Source organism: Ascidia mentula, chromosome 6, assembly GCF_947561715.1.
Source record: "Ascidia mentula chromosome 6, kaAscMent1.1, whole genome shotgun sequence".
NCBI classification, from domain to species: Eukaryota; Metazoa; Chordata; class Ascidiacea; order Phlebobranchia; family Ascidiidae; genus Ascidia; species Ascidia mentula.
The window spans coordinates 4,296,190-4,310,535 of record NC_138571.1 but is presented as its reverse complement, the minus strand read 5'-3'; the positions used below and the strand labels follow the sequence as shown (position 1 = coordinate 4,310,535).

General features: G+C 35.8%; 2 protein-coding genes and 1 pseudogene across 3 annotated transcripts; 2 read left to right on the top strand and 1 right to left on the bottom strand.

The window, feature by feature from the left end:
- Positions 1 to 1,178: 1,178 nt before the first annotated feature.
- LOC145905740 (NACHT, LRR and PYD domains-containing protein 3-like) lies at positions 1,179 to 8,439 on the top strand. 2 transcript variants are annotated; one of them, XM_082993019.1, is made up of 10 exons: positions 1,183 to 1,408; positions 1,466 to 1,570; positions 2,683 to 2,715; positions 3,072 to 4,819; positions 4,964 to 5,134; positions 5,299 to 5,451; positions 5,896 to 6,057; positions 6,191 to 6,352; positions 6,648 to 6,785; positions 7,151 to 8,439. In XM_082993019.1, the coding sequence occupies exons 1-9, from the start codon at positions 1,384 to 1,386 to the stop codon at positions 6,738 to 6,740; spliced, it is 2,652 nt and encodes an 883-aa protein (XP_082849145.1). In that variant the 5' UTR covers positions 1,183 to 1,383; the 3' UTR covers positions 6,741 to 6,785; positions 7,151 to 8,439. The 2 variants fall into 2 exon arrangements, with proteins under 2 accessions (XP_082849146.1, XP_082849145.1); XM_082993020.1 differs by lacking the exons at positions 6,191 to 6,352; positions 6,648 to 6,785; positions 7,151 to 8,439 and having other exon boundaries at positions 1,179 to 1,408; positions 5,299 to 5,511; positions 5,896 to 5,990.
- Positions 8,440 to 10,783: 2,344 nt separating this feature from the next.
- Positions 10,784 to 12,037, top strand: LOC145905765 (biogenesis of lysosome-related organelles complex 1 subunit 6-like). The gene is made up of 2 exons (XM_082993052.1): positions 10,784 to 11,200; positions 11,481 to 12,037. The coding sequence occupies exons 1-2, from the start codon at positions 10,866 to 10,868 to the stop codon at positions 11,611 to 11,613; spliced, it is 468 nt and encodes a 155-aa protein (XP_082849178.1). The 5' UTR covers positions 10,784 to 10,865; the 3' UTR covers positions 11,614 to 12,037.
- A 454-nt stretch (positions 12,038 to 12,491) lies between these two features.
- On the bottom strand, positions 12,492 to 13,610 carry LOC145906934 (ceramide synthase 6 pseudogene; annotated as a pseudogene).
- Between the last annotated feature and the right edge of the window lie 736 nt (positions 13,611 to 14,346).

Here is a 14,346-nt window from a genome sequence, read left to right as displayed (position 1 = left end):
TGACATTGATTTACGTGCAATAGTTTCAAAGGCTCTTTTAAAGTGCTTGTGACATGGAAAATTGAAATTAAAAGTAATTAAACTATGAAATGTTCATGATTATCAGCATTTTTTGGCAAAAAAAGGTAGCTTGAAAGCGAGGTAAATGTTGCGTAAACTTCATGGAAGGCGCTATATAGTCGGACTGCCAGCTTTATACGAAGCAATGAAAAGAAATGTCCAACTAACTCACAGTAGTTTTGCATTAAAAAGGAGCACAACAAGTAAACAAGTGCAACAAATGGAGTTTACAACAAAAATTACAGACATGGTCTGTTCACGCCCTGACTTGATATACGTGAATCACGCTTATGCATTTCCCTGGCAGGGCGTAAAAGTCTACCAATAAGCCACTAGTTGACAAAACCTTTATTCCGCCAACGAAATTTCAAGTGCATAAAACTGCAGTCTTAAATCATTCAAACATCTTTCCAGAGTCTCTAGACAAAATACTATTCTTTATCGTCCCAAATAAATGGCTTTTATCCGTCACGACGTTATTTTAAAGCTCGTCAGGGAAGACAAATCTAACACAGTTGTCCATACACATGTAAACGCTTCCCACAATTTTTTATTTTGCAAATACTATTGTCATTCATGCTGGAGTAAAATATTAATGACTAATGGTTCCCGAACGGAATAAAATACCCCCAAATTACTTCATATATATATTGGTTTCCTGTTATTTATCGTGATATACAAAATGTCCGCAAATCATATATTTCTATGTGTGGTGTTACAATTGGTAAAACCCCAACGGAACCCCTTTGTTTGTTTAATTTAATTTATTTTTTGAATGGGGAATAAAAAACAGGAACTATTTCAGAGCTACTGAGTCCCAGGCTTTTGTCATTTGTATATTTGTGTCAAAGTTTGCTATCACTTACTGGACTGTATAACAGAGACAATTTTGTTTTGGTAAAGAAAAAAAAAGACGAAATAAACTTTATTAATTTTATTATTCTCATTGTTTGATCAAAGCTTTCGTCGCACGCATCCTCTCAAATTTGAAACCAGCCCTCAATGAGGATGTCAGCTGTCGCGTTAGTGAATCGTTTGTGCTGCAGTTCTGGATTTCAGATTTCGCAAATTCCGTGACTAATTAGCGCTTACATACAAGAAAATCCTTTAATTATGCGATATTTCATTCTTATGGAACTTTAAAACTACCACCTGAGGCATCAATGCCTAAACTGTAGCTGTTTTTTTGTGATTCACTTCAAACCTAGTAAATATTGTTATTTCTTTTTATTTCAAACAGACAAGTTTGATAGTTAAGTTTGATGACCTTATATATGACTGTCTCCAAATTTTGAATGTTCATCATTAAAAAAATGTTTGACAATGGATAATTTAAAATCACAAACCAGTAAGTTTTACAATATTTATTAGCATCCATAAAGCATCCGTTTGTTGTGTTGGGTAGATACAACATATACAGACAGCTCATTAGTGAATCCTATAATAAACTCAAATGTGGGAAATGTAAATATTTACACGTGCAAACATTCACCAAACTATCAATGCCAAGGTAAGCAATAGTGCCAACTTATTTTTGTGTGTTGTAGTAGTTATTATCCGGAGTTTTTATCATACAATTTTATTTATTTTATTGTAAAAGTATTTCAATACTAGCAAAATTACCTCAGTACATTGTTATGGTTTCAAGGCATATGTAAAATGATAATACATACAGAAAAAAGTTTATTTGGAATTCAAATTTTTGCTTGAAAGCATATTTAGGTCAGGGGTGTGCAGTCTGTGGCCAGCAGGCCAAATGTTTTGGTATGTGGAGGCCTCAAGCTATTTTTAGAGTGCTCCTAGATCTCCAGCTCAATAAATACAAAATTTATTAGACTTAATTTTGTAATATGGTGACATTGTCAAGTTTATGGCCATTGACAAGTGCACATGGTTTAAACACGTTTATGCTTTAATAATAAGTCCATTTTTGCATAATAATGACCATTATTTTCATTGTCCTTAGAATCGAGTTACACTGTACTCAAATCAATTCATATATTAGGCACCATTGAAAGTGCCCTTTCATCATGCAATGTGATGAAAATTGTAGCAAAGTATAGAAACCAAAGACAACATATTTTTGCCGTGAAGTCCATGAGAAATTCAAAAGTCACCAGTGGTCTAATTAAGTTGGGTGCATTTGGCTTAGCAGTGCTAAAGGTTACACACCCCTAGTTTAGGTAAAATTGTCATTTTAGGAAAGAAGGTGTTTATGGTCAAAAACAGTGGTTCTTAACTGGGGGGAATTAACCATTTCTAATGGGGGGTGCAAGCTCTGCATAAAGTTATATTGGTTAGCATGATTAATGTTATCAATGCTTTTAGCTTAATTTTAGCAGGTTTTTGGTTGATCAAGGTTGTCCTGGTTGATAGAGAAGCCAAGACGTACACGTTCCAGTTTAGCATAGCATTATTTTATTGCCCTTCATTCTGCGATAAGTCTCTCCATTAAGTCATAAACCACAACCGCTGTATAACGTTACAACCGCTGTGTAAACAGCAATATAAGTACTCTTAAAAAAGTATTTGGCTCAGAGCCTTTATTTTTTTTGGTTATCTATAAACTTGTTTTGAATGAATTAATTTTTGTTACTTGTAGTAATGTATGAAATTATGTAGATTTTGGCCATTCCACAAGTGCAAGCATTCCAGGTGAACTTTGCAGTATTATTTTCATATTTCAAACTATATTTTTTTTATCAGTATAGTAAAATGTACAATAGATGCAAAAATTTCATAAACAGTTTTTTTTTTCACAAATGCTGGTTATACAACCCATAGTTACCTATAATTGTATAATTTCTATTTGTCTGCATCATCACAAATTCGTGCATTGTTTCATATTATTTGATTAAAGTAGTTTTTAGTCTTGAAAGAGTAACATTGCCACAGACACAATGAAAATTGTTCTATTGCACAAAGTTATTTTTTTTGTCTCACAAACACCACCTAGCGATAGGTGTGCATATGAGTGTAATACTCGCTTAAGGTGAATTATTTTTCTTTAGTTTCGAACATCATTGAGATGCTGCACAAGTATGCCAAAAGTGAAGCTTCACAAAAGTGTGGTGGGGAGTATGGGAGGCCTGTGGATCCAGTTGAATTTGTCCTTGCTAAATACACTGGGGGGTTAGTTCCTGATGAAACAGATCCTAAAGAGCGCCGTAAAAAATTGGCCCACCTCTTTGATGAGGACAGTGGTCCTAAATGCAATATTACCATTAAAAATATGTTTAAACAAGCCAAAATTGAAGCAGAGGAAAGACTGAATGATCGTAAAATTAGTGAAGCAGATCTGGATAAATACAGCAAATCTATTGCTGTTGTTGGTGTGGTTGGTGTTGGTAAAAGTACTTTGACAAAAGTTGTTTTGAAACATATCTTGGACAAAACATGTCTCAATAATACTTCTTTTGTGTTCTACATAAAAATAAGTTCCATCAACTTAGAGGAAAGAACAGATTTATATACTTTTCTTTTTTTCCCCTTGATTGCAAATCTGAGTTTAGTGCTGAACAAACTAGAAATAGAAACCCTTATTAAACTGGTATTAGAAGATCACAATGCAATAGTTATAATAGATGGCTTGGATGAAGTTGGAACAGCAAATTTAAAAAAAGACTACAAGCCAGTGTTACCACATTCAACAGCCCTACCAATGGTATTTTTGTTTAACATTTTAAATGGATTTCTTCTTCCATATGCATACAAGCTTGTAACCTCAAGAAAAACAGAATTTCTTGATGCAAGGCCTGAATATCGACCAAAATTTGTTGTTGAAATCTTGGGCCTTGGGTCTAAGGCACAAAAGGAACTAGCAATGCATGTTTGTGGTGAACAATATGAAGATGTACAAGCTATCATACATAACAACTGTTCTTTGCTAGAAAGCTGTGGTGTTCCTGTAAAGATGCTTATGATACTTAATTATCTTTTGTTAAAACTTAAGTCTGGGGATAGAAGCTCTGATCCCATTACACTAACAGGTGTGTATGTTGCCATGCTCAACAAATACATTCGCTCTAAACACTGCATTTTTCCTGATGATGTTGATGCTGTAAAGAAGCTTGCCGATTTAGCCTGGTTTGGGTTTTACAACAAAAAGGCAATTTTTACTGACCATGATATAAGAAATTATGGCATTCCTTTGAGTGCTCAACAGTCATTTGTTGATACAAATGTTGAATCAGATGAAAATCTAACAATGGTTATCAGGAGGCAAGACAAAATAAGTTTCTTTGTGCATCGCTCATGGCAAGAACTATTGGTTGCACTCAGACTTGTTCTCTTTATGCCTTTGGATAAATTTAAATCCTACCTGAAAGATAGCTTTGAGTCTGGTGATTTAGAAAACGTTCTCACATTCTGTTTCGGTCTTTGCAAGGAAAGCGTTTTCAACCAAGCAATAAAATTGTGTCACAGTGTAGAAAGCATTCAAACACATAAAAAGATATTTCTTGGTGTCATTGCACATAATAAATCTAAGAAATTAAAAACCAATGGAACACTAAACAGTTGGTTTCACCTTTTTGAATGTTTGAATGAACTTAAAAGCAATGAAATCACTGCTCCAGTGGTAAAACTTCTTCCAAAAGCTGTCAAAATCAATGGGTTGACATTTTCATCTGACATCAGCAACTCATTTGCACTATTTGAACTGACTGCTTGTTTTCCACAGTTTAACACTGTGTGTCTGCCTGTTATAGGTGGTGTTTTGCAAACTCTTGGGGAATTTGTGGCGAAATACAAAATAAAGGTATAATAACAGTTTTAAAGCTGTAAATCAAAATATTACCAAAATTGTTGTCTTTACAGCAAGCAGTAGTATAATTTATATGCACATTTTTGGTATGTGTTAAGCTATATATTCTAAATTTTTACAAAAATCAAATATTTACAGATACCCACACTCTTATTCAAAGAGTGGAACGATGAACAAGCACCACATTTGGAAAAGTGCATTCCTTATGTGGATGCTTGCAAAATTTCAACAAATGAAAATACAACCGAAATTTTGAATACAGCCAAGTGCATAAATAATGCTCTTTCAAGATCAGGCAAATTCCACATGGTTAGTTTTGGATTTAAAAGTGTTCTAATGCGAGTTCTTTTGTGTCTATAAGAACTTCTATACCTTTAAATACTTTGTGTACCATGAAGTATGAAACAACTGAAGTTGTATTAGTTTAATATATTCCCTACCATTGCTACTGTAACTAGATTTTATTGTTTCAGCTAACAAGGCTGAACCTCAGATGCAACTTGGGCAATGAAGGCCTCAACGTTTTGGCTGAAAGTCTGGAATATATTGAAGCATTAAGTATTCAAAAGTGTTCTGTAACTAATGTTGATATGTTGGCCTTGATCATTAAAAAATTGAAGAAACCAGTAAGTATCTGTGTGACAAGCCTCCTGGATCCTGGATAGTCTAGTTAACAATTTTCAATGGTAATGAAATAAGAACTAGATTCATCTGAAAAAAATTATCTTTTTTTATATGTAGAAGTATTACCATGCTTTCGCATTGCTTGCCAGGATCGTCCCACTGTATAGGCCCATTATGTTTGGCGATCTCAGCTCTTGTATTTTGGAGCTGGTTTATCAGTTCTCATCCCGACTTGTCAGGAAAAGTGGCTGATCTAGCTTAGCTGCAATGCCTTGGCTGCGAAGCCTGTAAACCTCATTTTCTAATATTTACAACATCTACCTTACCAGCTGTTTGTGATATATATTCATGCATCTTTTGTGGTAATTTATGCCAGAAGAGCAGTCGTGTTTAAATTGGAGAATTCTTGGCAGAAATGGTAGCACTATGATATCTTTTTGTTGCAGATGAAAGACCTTGCTTTAATGGGCAATAATATTGGCAATACTGGAGTTGAAAAGCTGGCAATGTGTTTGTTTAATATTCAAGAACTAGACTTGGGGAACTGTGGAATAACATTCGATGTAATTCCTTCTTTTACTTCAGCTTTGCTCGCACTCCAAGAACCAGTAAGACATTTCTTCATGTGGTACTGCTGGCATGTTAAAGCTATCTTAAGTAATTCCTCATGTTTTTTGTATTTTTATTCCTTGTGATATAAACAAAAGGAGAGGTGCAGGTTAACTGTTTTTATGTTGCCAGATTAATAAATTGGGTCTTAATGAAAACCACATTGGGGATGATGGTATGATTGAGCTTGTGAAGGGTTTACATAAAATAAAAACATTGAAGGCTTCAAAATGTGGTGTGACTTGTATAGGATTACAGGCACTGGCTCGAAGGTTGTACACATTGCAAAATCCAGTAAGTGATGTTTATTGGCTTGTTTACCATTTGTGTTACAGTACCACCAACTGAAAGTGGCTAACTTGCAATATTATATCAAACTTGGCTTGTAAAAATTTTTTACGTCCAAACTTGGAAGTCTTCCTTTTACAGTCAATGTGTGAAAATCTGTGACTAAGCATAGTGTCAAAAGTATTTGTTTCATTGTCATAGGGTTATTTTTTAGTATTTTCTCTTAGTGTATGCATACTTCATGAAAATGTTAGCAAATAAGTTTATTGACATGACCGTGCAACAAATTAATAATTACTAGCTGGAAGGTCTGTATGTGAAACACAATGTGGAAGATAAGGAAACACAAAAATTATTTGAGGAAGTAAGGGGGAAAGTGAAGCGTTGGCTTTGAAGAAGTCGTCCATGACACGAAGCTGTTTGCAATAAATTAGAAAAGGTAAAATTTTATGCTTATTTTTGCATGCTGTTGCAGTACCACCATGGATTTCAGCTATATATAATATAATAGCTTGCATACCAATGTAACTATGCGCAACAAAGGCTTTGACCACTATGTGTCCCCTTAGCTTATGATCTCCTGTTGCTCAGTTGATGGAGCTGAAAAATATGTAATTTTAACCTAACTTTGAGCGTGACTTTTTTTGTATCTTGCCCAAACTTGTCAAGATTTTTTTTTTTGATCCATACATTTCAATTAAACTGGTACTGTTTTGAAACTTGTATCGACACTCCCCTCATCACGATTTTGATACTAATCGTTCATGTTTTTTATTGTACTAATTGAAAAATTCTCATTTTTAGGAAGCTTACAATTCATGAGCAAATATTACCTTTTGAAGTTTACAATCAAAATAGGATGAGTTCTATGGAGTAATGATGAAAATCCAACACAAAAACATTCTTTTCGAGAAAGCCAGCGCCTCATCTGGCGATAAAATTGCAAAATGAGTTTCAGGGGTCATCTGTTATATCCATGCCTACTGACAATCACAAAATGCATTTTCATTGAATAGTGGGCTAAACAGCCAGGTTATATGGATCCATCAAGACTTTACATTCAACCAAGAGGTCTTCTAAAAAAGGCTGCTCCTTGGCTAAATTGACCGAATCTGGTCCTGTTGTTTATCCTGTGCCGGATAGTTAACCGGGGTGCTGTCAGATAAAGGAACATAGTAAATATAAATTATCACTGAGTCAGCTTATTTTAATATTTTCTATAAAATCCACTACCTGGCTGAATTGGTCCTGTAACATACGTCACAGAAACCAGTGTTTATATTGCGTAATGTTTTGCGTGCAGCTTTGCACAAGTTTTGCAAAATCCCATACTGCGGCCCATATGATAAACTCATCGAATGTTCTCGAATAAAGTGATTCATTGAACATCCTGTTTACCACATAAAATGTTCTCCTATGCTTATGTCACATCACACCTATGTTCTTGTATTATATTACTTCAAGCGCCTCATGATATCACGTGGCATTATTGACCAATCAGCTCTCATTATATAGAGTGTTAAAGAGCCCACAGTTTGTACCCGTAAGTCAAGAAAAGTCTAGTCTTCGCCATTCTGTTTGCTGACATTCTATCAACGTTGTATTGAAAGTGTAATGTACCGTTTTGATGGATTTGGTATCAGTTATGATTACAATAATTATTCGGAAAGATATCCAGAAACTGGTCTTTTTATCGAACGAGGTGAAAATTCTATGTGCTGAAACTGTGTCTCGATTTTTGTGGAACTATATGTTGTAACATACGTCACAGAAATCAGTGTTTACATTTCGTAATGTTTCGTGTGCACCAATGCACAAGTTGCAAAATCCCATTCATTCAACATCCTGTTTACCACATAAAATGTTCTCCTATGCTTATATCACACTACACCTTTGTTCTCGTATTATATTAACCCAAGTGATGTATAACGGCACGTGACTAAACCAACCAATTAGCTTCCGATAATCCAAGTATAAATAGTCATGTGCGCCTGTTAATTCACTTCTTTGCATCGGGCTCGATTATATTCTATTTGCTGACATTCTATCAACGTTTTATTGAAAGTTGTAATGTACCGTCGTAATGAAGAAGATAACAGAAATGAATACAATTATTCGGGAAGAGATCTTGGTTCTGGGTGCTTTATAGAACGGGGCAGAAGCAGGTTTAACAATCGAAGAGACTCAATAACCGCTCAGGCCATCGAGACACTATTAAATATCTCTGAGACCTTAGAGTTATTTGCAGTCCCTTTCCTGCATTTCTATTAAAATAAGTTTCGCCGGCGGAAAATGCCCATCTTATAGTCGTATGTCACAATATAACGTTGACGCAACAATAAAGCCGTCAGTGATGCCCCCGACTCAATCACCTATACTTTATTTATTTTGTGTATTGTTCATCTGTGTTTTTGCGCAAAATACACATGATTTGAATTTATGCATGCAGGTCAATTTACCAGTTGAGTGAGCACATATGCATGTGCTGTTGCTAGGGTGAACCTGAGCCAGTTTCGGGCGGTTTTAGTGGGGTTTTGGGAAATTTAAATCAGGTAGGTATAGTGCAGCGTACCAAATAATTACCAATAGGCGTTTTATAAGGAAGTGTCAGAAAAAATGTGTTATATCCAGCAAGATGCCAGAAAGCTTGTGGGAGTGTAGGGCGATATGACGTCGGATACAGGAGCTCTGCAGGAAAGCTTAACTCCGCTTGCATCCTTTCTGTCTAGCGTTCCAGTGTGTGATTAAGAAATATGCATATGGTGGTCAGAATTAGGCCAGGAAAACATAAGTGTTGCTACAAGAAAAGGTGCTGCAGAAAATTGAACTAAAAAGGCAGCTTAAACTTCAGGCTATATTTCTATAATTAATCGCCCCCAGTCATTTGTGGCTTTATGAAAGATCCACAGCAAGCAGCATCACAAAAGCAGTTTTTGAACCTACCGTTTGTGCGGCTTACAATCGAGGGCGGCTTATATTCGAGGGCGGCTTACATTATTTAATGTCACGCCGATATTTTGTCTGCGGATCTGTGTTTTATTGAAATTTACCATCAACTCGCTGTCATCTTTTTCGTTGCCATGCCCCGGATGGCATGTTTTGAAGTTTATTTTCGCATCATTTACACAATCACCCCACTGACATCATAGTTGCATATTGCATTCTTTTACAGTTCTGGCTTTATGTTTTTGTTTGTTTTTTACATAGCCTGCATGCGCAAATGTCCGCGACAATCTCTGATTCTAGAAATATTTTAAACTAAAAAATCACAACAAACTTCTTGCAAAGTCATGTCCTTTAACCTTGAACTGCAACAAATATTGTAAGAAATGTAATTTAGTGGTTCAAATCAGCAAGTAATTTGAACAGACTATAGTTTGTTTCCGAATTGTGCACACGAACCATATTTAGGAGGTAGTCCTGCAGTAGAACTCGTTTAATTCGGTTTATTTGGCAATTCGCTTAATTTATACACGGCTAGTGATTTGTAACCTCATTCTTAACAAAAATCTTCGGATAATACAGATGATTCGGAACTTCGCCTATCGGAAAAAAGTTACAAAATAAACTTGACTCCTTATCCGTAAGAGTGGACTTTTCCGCTTCAACTTTGGATTTGTTTATCAAACCACGTTTCTGTTACATGTTTATTCATAATAACTGCCTGTAGTTGCATTGCAACATCTAATTAACCGTCCTTATTGTTGCGCGAATGATGTAACCGTCGAATCGCCTCATCCGTTATTGGTGATCGCGGCGCATATATGAGGTTATTAACATGTCAAATTGGGATCTTCAGAAGACAAAGATGACTTTATACTGTGTTCGTTCAAGGCGATTTTTCGCGTTGTCCTACTCACACAAAGTTAGTCTGAAACATTTAATCGTCTTCGGTTAATCGTTCAGCGATGTGTTCGTCATTCTTATCACAAAATTTTGTTGCATATAGTTCACCAGTCCCTTTCTTTTGCAGCAAACATTGATTGTAAATAAAATTTGAGACGAAAATTTACACACAAGCAAGCAATCGGATGGAACGCCTTCAGCTGTAGCGAAATTGTCATGATTTTTATTTCCAAAAAAAACCTTTGCTTAAGTCGGATGAGAACAAAATAGAAACGACAATACGAAATAATGTGGAAAGAATAAACAAAATTAAATAATAACAAAGTCTAGTATTTGGTATTTTTTTCGAAATGTGGGACTGTTTACATTTTCAATGATGTTTTTTTGAAACAAAATTGTTTCAATCATTGATTTTTGAAACAAAATTGTTTCAATGATGAGATTAGTTAAAAAATATAAAACAATGCAGCAATGCAGTTCAAAACCAACATAAATATGTGAATGTTAATCTGCCACAATGATAACAATATTCTGTGTACAAATGTTTGTTTCTTGGCAAAATAGCTTTTATATTGTATTTTCTCCAGACATGAACCACCATTAACATAAAGCAATATGATTGAGTCAAAACAGTTTATGTTATAAAGGGCAAACCGTTGGTACATTATTAGAAATGCAAGGAGAAGAAGCAAAGGGTGATGTTAGTGCGACTGCCAACAATAAATACCAAGTTGTGTCTCAGTCACAGTTGGTTGGTCAAGCAAGTGAGCACTTATCTGAACAATTTTACTCACAATTTGCTCCAAAACTGAAACATACTTCCGACAAATTGAATGAGGTCAACAAGAATCAATCAGTTCTAACAGAAAGTTTGAAACTTGAACAGGAACGTATCAAAGAAGCAAACGTTAACGAAGTTCAGATTGCCATGACGTTGGTGAACCATTACAGAGTTAAACTTCAAAAGATCCAGAAGGACATGAAAACCATAAAGGAATCTTCCGAAAGGTGATTTAACAATAAAAATGATTTCATATGTTTCAATTCATTGCATATATATGTATTTATGTAAGGAGTAAAATACTTTACTTCCTTATTCTCTTATATAAGTATATACATATATGTACTATGCCAATGTGGTAACTGTCTGCTACTGATGCAGGTTAACTGTAATATTTGTGTGTGTAGTTTACAAAAGGGATTTTTTAAAATTTTTCATTTCATGGATTCTTGTATGTTACCAAAGTTCTAGTCATATTAAATTGCTGCCTATTATTATTTATGTCAGAATTCGAAAGGAAGCATTTCGTCTGCAACAGATAAAGCAAAGAGAACAACTTAAGATTGAAGAACAACGTGAAAAGGAAATGGCTGAAGACCAACAATTGGTGGCTACATTTTCAAATACAAGCAGCAAATAAAGTATACAAAAGTCTTTTCAAAATGCACAAAGAAGTGCTTTAATTTTACATTACGCTAATATTTTTGTGAACTGTTAAGGACAAAGTTTTTTTCGAATAAATATTTTGGTGTTTTATAAACATAGTTTTTGTTTGTTTGAAACCTTGACAAAGTTTTTTTCTGCGTAGTTGCTCTGTCTTGTCATGTGTACAGATTTGTTTGTGCGAAAACTAAGTCAAAATGGAATATGCCATCAACAATTTTTACCCAGATAAAAATTATTAGTACCATCACTTTTCCGTGTTCTTGTTTGTTGCAAAAATCTTCCTTATTTGTCAGACTTGCAAATATGTGGAAACAAGGAATTATTCTGCTACTGTGTCCTACTTGCTTTGTAAGCATGTTTTTTATGAACTTTTGAGGTGCAATAAATTATTCATCTTTTTTCTTGTGTTTTTGCATGAAGTTTATATTTTGTCATTTCTGATACAATTTTTGACTTTCCATGTGTTTATTAATATTTGTATTTATTGGTCAATATCAGCAATACCCTGGACCTATACTGCAACTTATGCCTTGATTCAATTCTGTTTTCTTGATACAGACACATTTTTATTTATTCCAAATTTGAGCTAACAAAAATACGCAATTTTTGTCTTGTACAAAGCAAAATCTACACTTAATATTGTAGTCTATTTTTGCATACTAGTGTCTGTGAAGAATATTTCAAAAACAATCTCAAGAAAAGCCTACTACAAAGTAACAAATTCACAAGTCCATAAAGTGATCATCAGTTTTTAGAGGGAAACCATAATTTTTAAAGTACACGTTAACAATGTGTTTTTATGTAATGACCACACACTGAGTTTACTCGAGTTAGAGCATCTTAATCTACTATTTAAAAATCTCCTTTAATTTCCAAGCCATTTTTGTGATGATCAACTCCATTGGTTTTTACTGCAGTTTTGCAACCACATGTTTCCTCTTCGGAACTTGACTCTTCCAAGTCACTTCTGTCATCCTTTTCCACACCTCCACTCCTCCACAGTCTTAATGCCATCCTTACTATGATTGTAGCCCAGAATATGTTCAAGGCCTGGAGGACAAATAGAGCAGCGTTGAGCATGTAGTAAGATGGAAATGGATCCAACACCAGGGTTGCTTTCACCCACGTTGTATGAATAACAGAGTAAGGAAGAACAAAAAGTCGCGAAACCAAAAATACAACAGCGAAGATTGCGAACAGGACATCGGCAAGTTTCGCACGCTTCGCGTAACTCGCGCTCTTCGCCGCTTCCAGGAATATATCAGAAATGTCGTGAATGGCCATGACGAGCGAACCGACCCGAAGTAAATTGAGGCTGTATGAAAAGATGATCAGTACAAGGGTTGCAACATGGTGGATCAACTGCTGCGAGAAGTCCTTGCGTTTTACGTCACGCATCACCGAAAACAGCAGGGAAATATAGAAACCGCCTTCGATCATGTAGTAAAAATGTACAGAGTCCCACATTGGGTGGGGGAATCCCCTCCAGGCCTCCACACCGTCCCAAAACCACGGCGATCGACTCAAAACCGCCATTCCGTACGTGAATGCGCAGAGGTAGAAAAAACAACGCCAGCTTGCTTCGGCGAATTTCTTCCTCAAATTCGACCTGTCCAAGTTCCGTCGTCGCCTCAACCATCTTCTCACTTCCCACTTATTTAAGTCTGTACGCTTGGTGACGTCATGTATCTGGGATTCTGTTGGGTTTTTGTTTGTTTTGTAAAACGCCTCCATAGACTTACTGTCTTGCGGGGGCGTTCGTTTTCGATTTTCAATTCCCAGTTTAGTTGCAAGAGGGTTTGCAACTAAGACTTCGAAACCCAGACGTAATAGCAACAGGAAGAACGCATACGCCAGCATAAGGAGAACATCTTTTGGCTTGGCGTACGTTGCGTTGGGCGTGTCATCAAAGTCATTCCAACTGACTCCTTTCGGGAGCCAAAACTCATCGTTCCAAAACCAATCTGCCATCCGCCTTCAGCATGTAACTACAGTCTGCGGTTAAATCAACAAAAATATATCACAATCTGTGAACATTTACGTATTCTGCGTTTAATGTTTAAATCCTAGACAAACTCAGCCTGAAAGAAATGCGAATAAGTTAACACACAGGTCTGTCTCAGTGTAAAGAATATTCACTAAACATGTCTATAGTGTACATGACAACGGAATGTAAACGATGTAATTTTGTTGTTCAGACTGAAATCCCCATTTATCAAGAATACTCGTTAATTATGAAGTAGATTTTAGTTACCAGAACGTGACTTCCGGTTAGTAACGACAAATTCACAACTGAGCAATTTAATCCCACAACCCAATAAATGCGTCTCACTCCAATGGCACGACAAACAAAAAGTCATTGCATTTTGCAGGCACTGCAGATCAACTGTTCGGTCTTAAAACGCAATAATGCAGCAACGTCACAATTTCGAAACCCGCGGTTGATCACGTGCCCCAACACGCTGGCATGAGCCTCACGTGATTTTGATATTGTGACGTCATACATAGGTGGTTGCAGTCTTAGTGAACGCGAGTTTGAGAGTACAATTTGATTGTGGTATGCAAGTTAACATATTTTTCTTACAAAATGCCACCCGGGGTGCATTAAGTGAAACACACAAGTTGTCTTTCTAACGAAGAGTTACAAAACGCCAAACTGTTTGAACTGAAGACACACGCACGCTTGCGTTCTACCGGATTAAGGCCA

What these genes read in the sequence shown, in the direction of transcription:
- LOC145905740 (XM_082993019.1), top strand. Translation starts at nt 1,384, where the DNA reads ATGGATAATTTAAAATCACAAACCA. An exon ending in CACAAGTGCAAGCATTCCAG is followed by an intron (nt 2,716 to 3,071) that starts GTGAACTTTGCA and finishes ATTTTTCTTTAG; the next exon opens with TTTCGAACATCATTGAGATG. An exon ending in TGCTCGCACTCCAAGAACCA is followed by an intron (nt 6,058 to 6,190) that starts GTAAGACATTTC and finishes TTATGTTGCCAG; the next exon opens with ATTAATAAATTGGGTCTTAA.
- LOC145905765 (XM_082993052.1), top strand. Translation starts at nt 10,866, where the DNA reads ATGCAAGGAGAAGAAGCAAAGGGTGATGTTAGTGCGACTGCCAACAAT. An exon ending in ATAAAGGAATCTTCCGAAAG is followed by an intron (nt 11,201 to 11,480) that starts GTGATTTAACAA and finishes TATTTATGTCAG; the next exon opens with AATTCGAAAGGAAGCATTTC.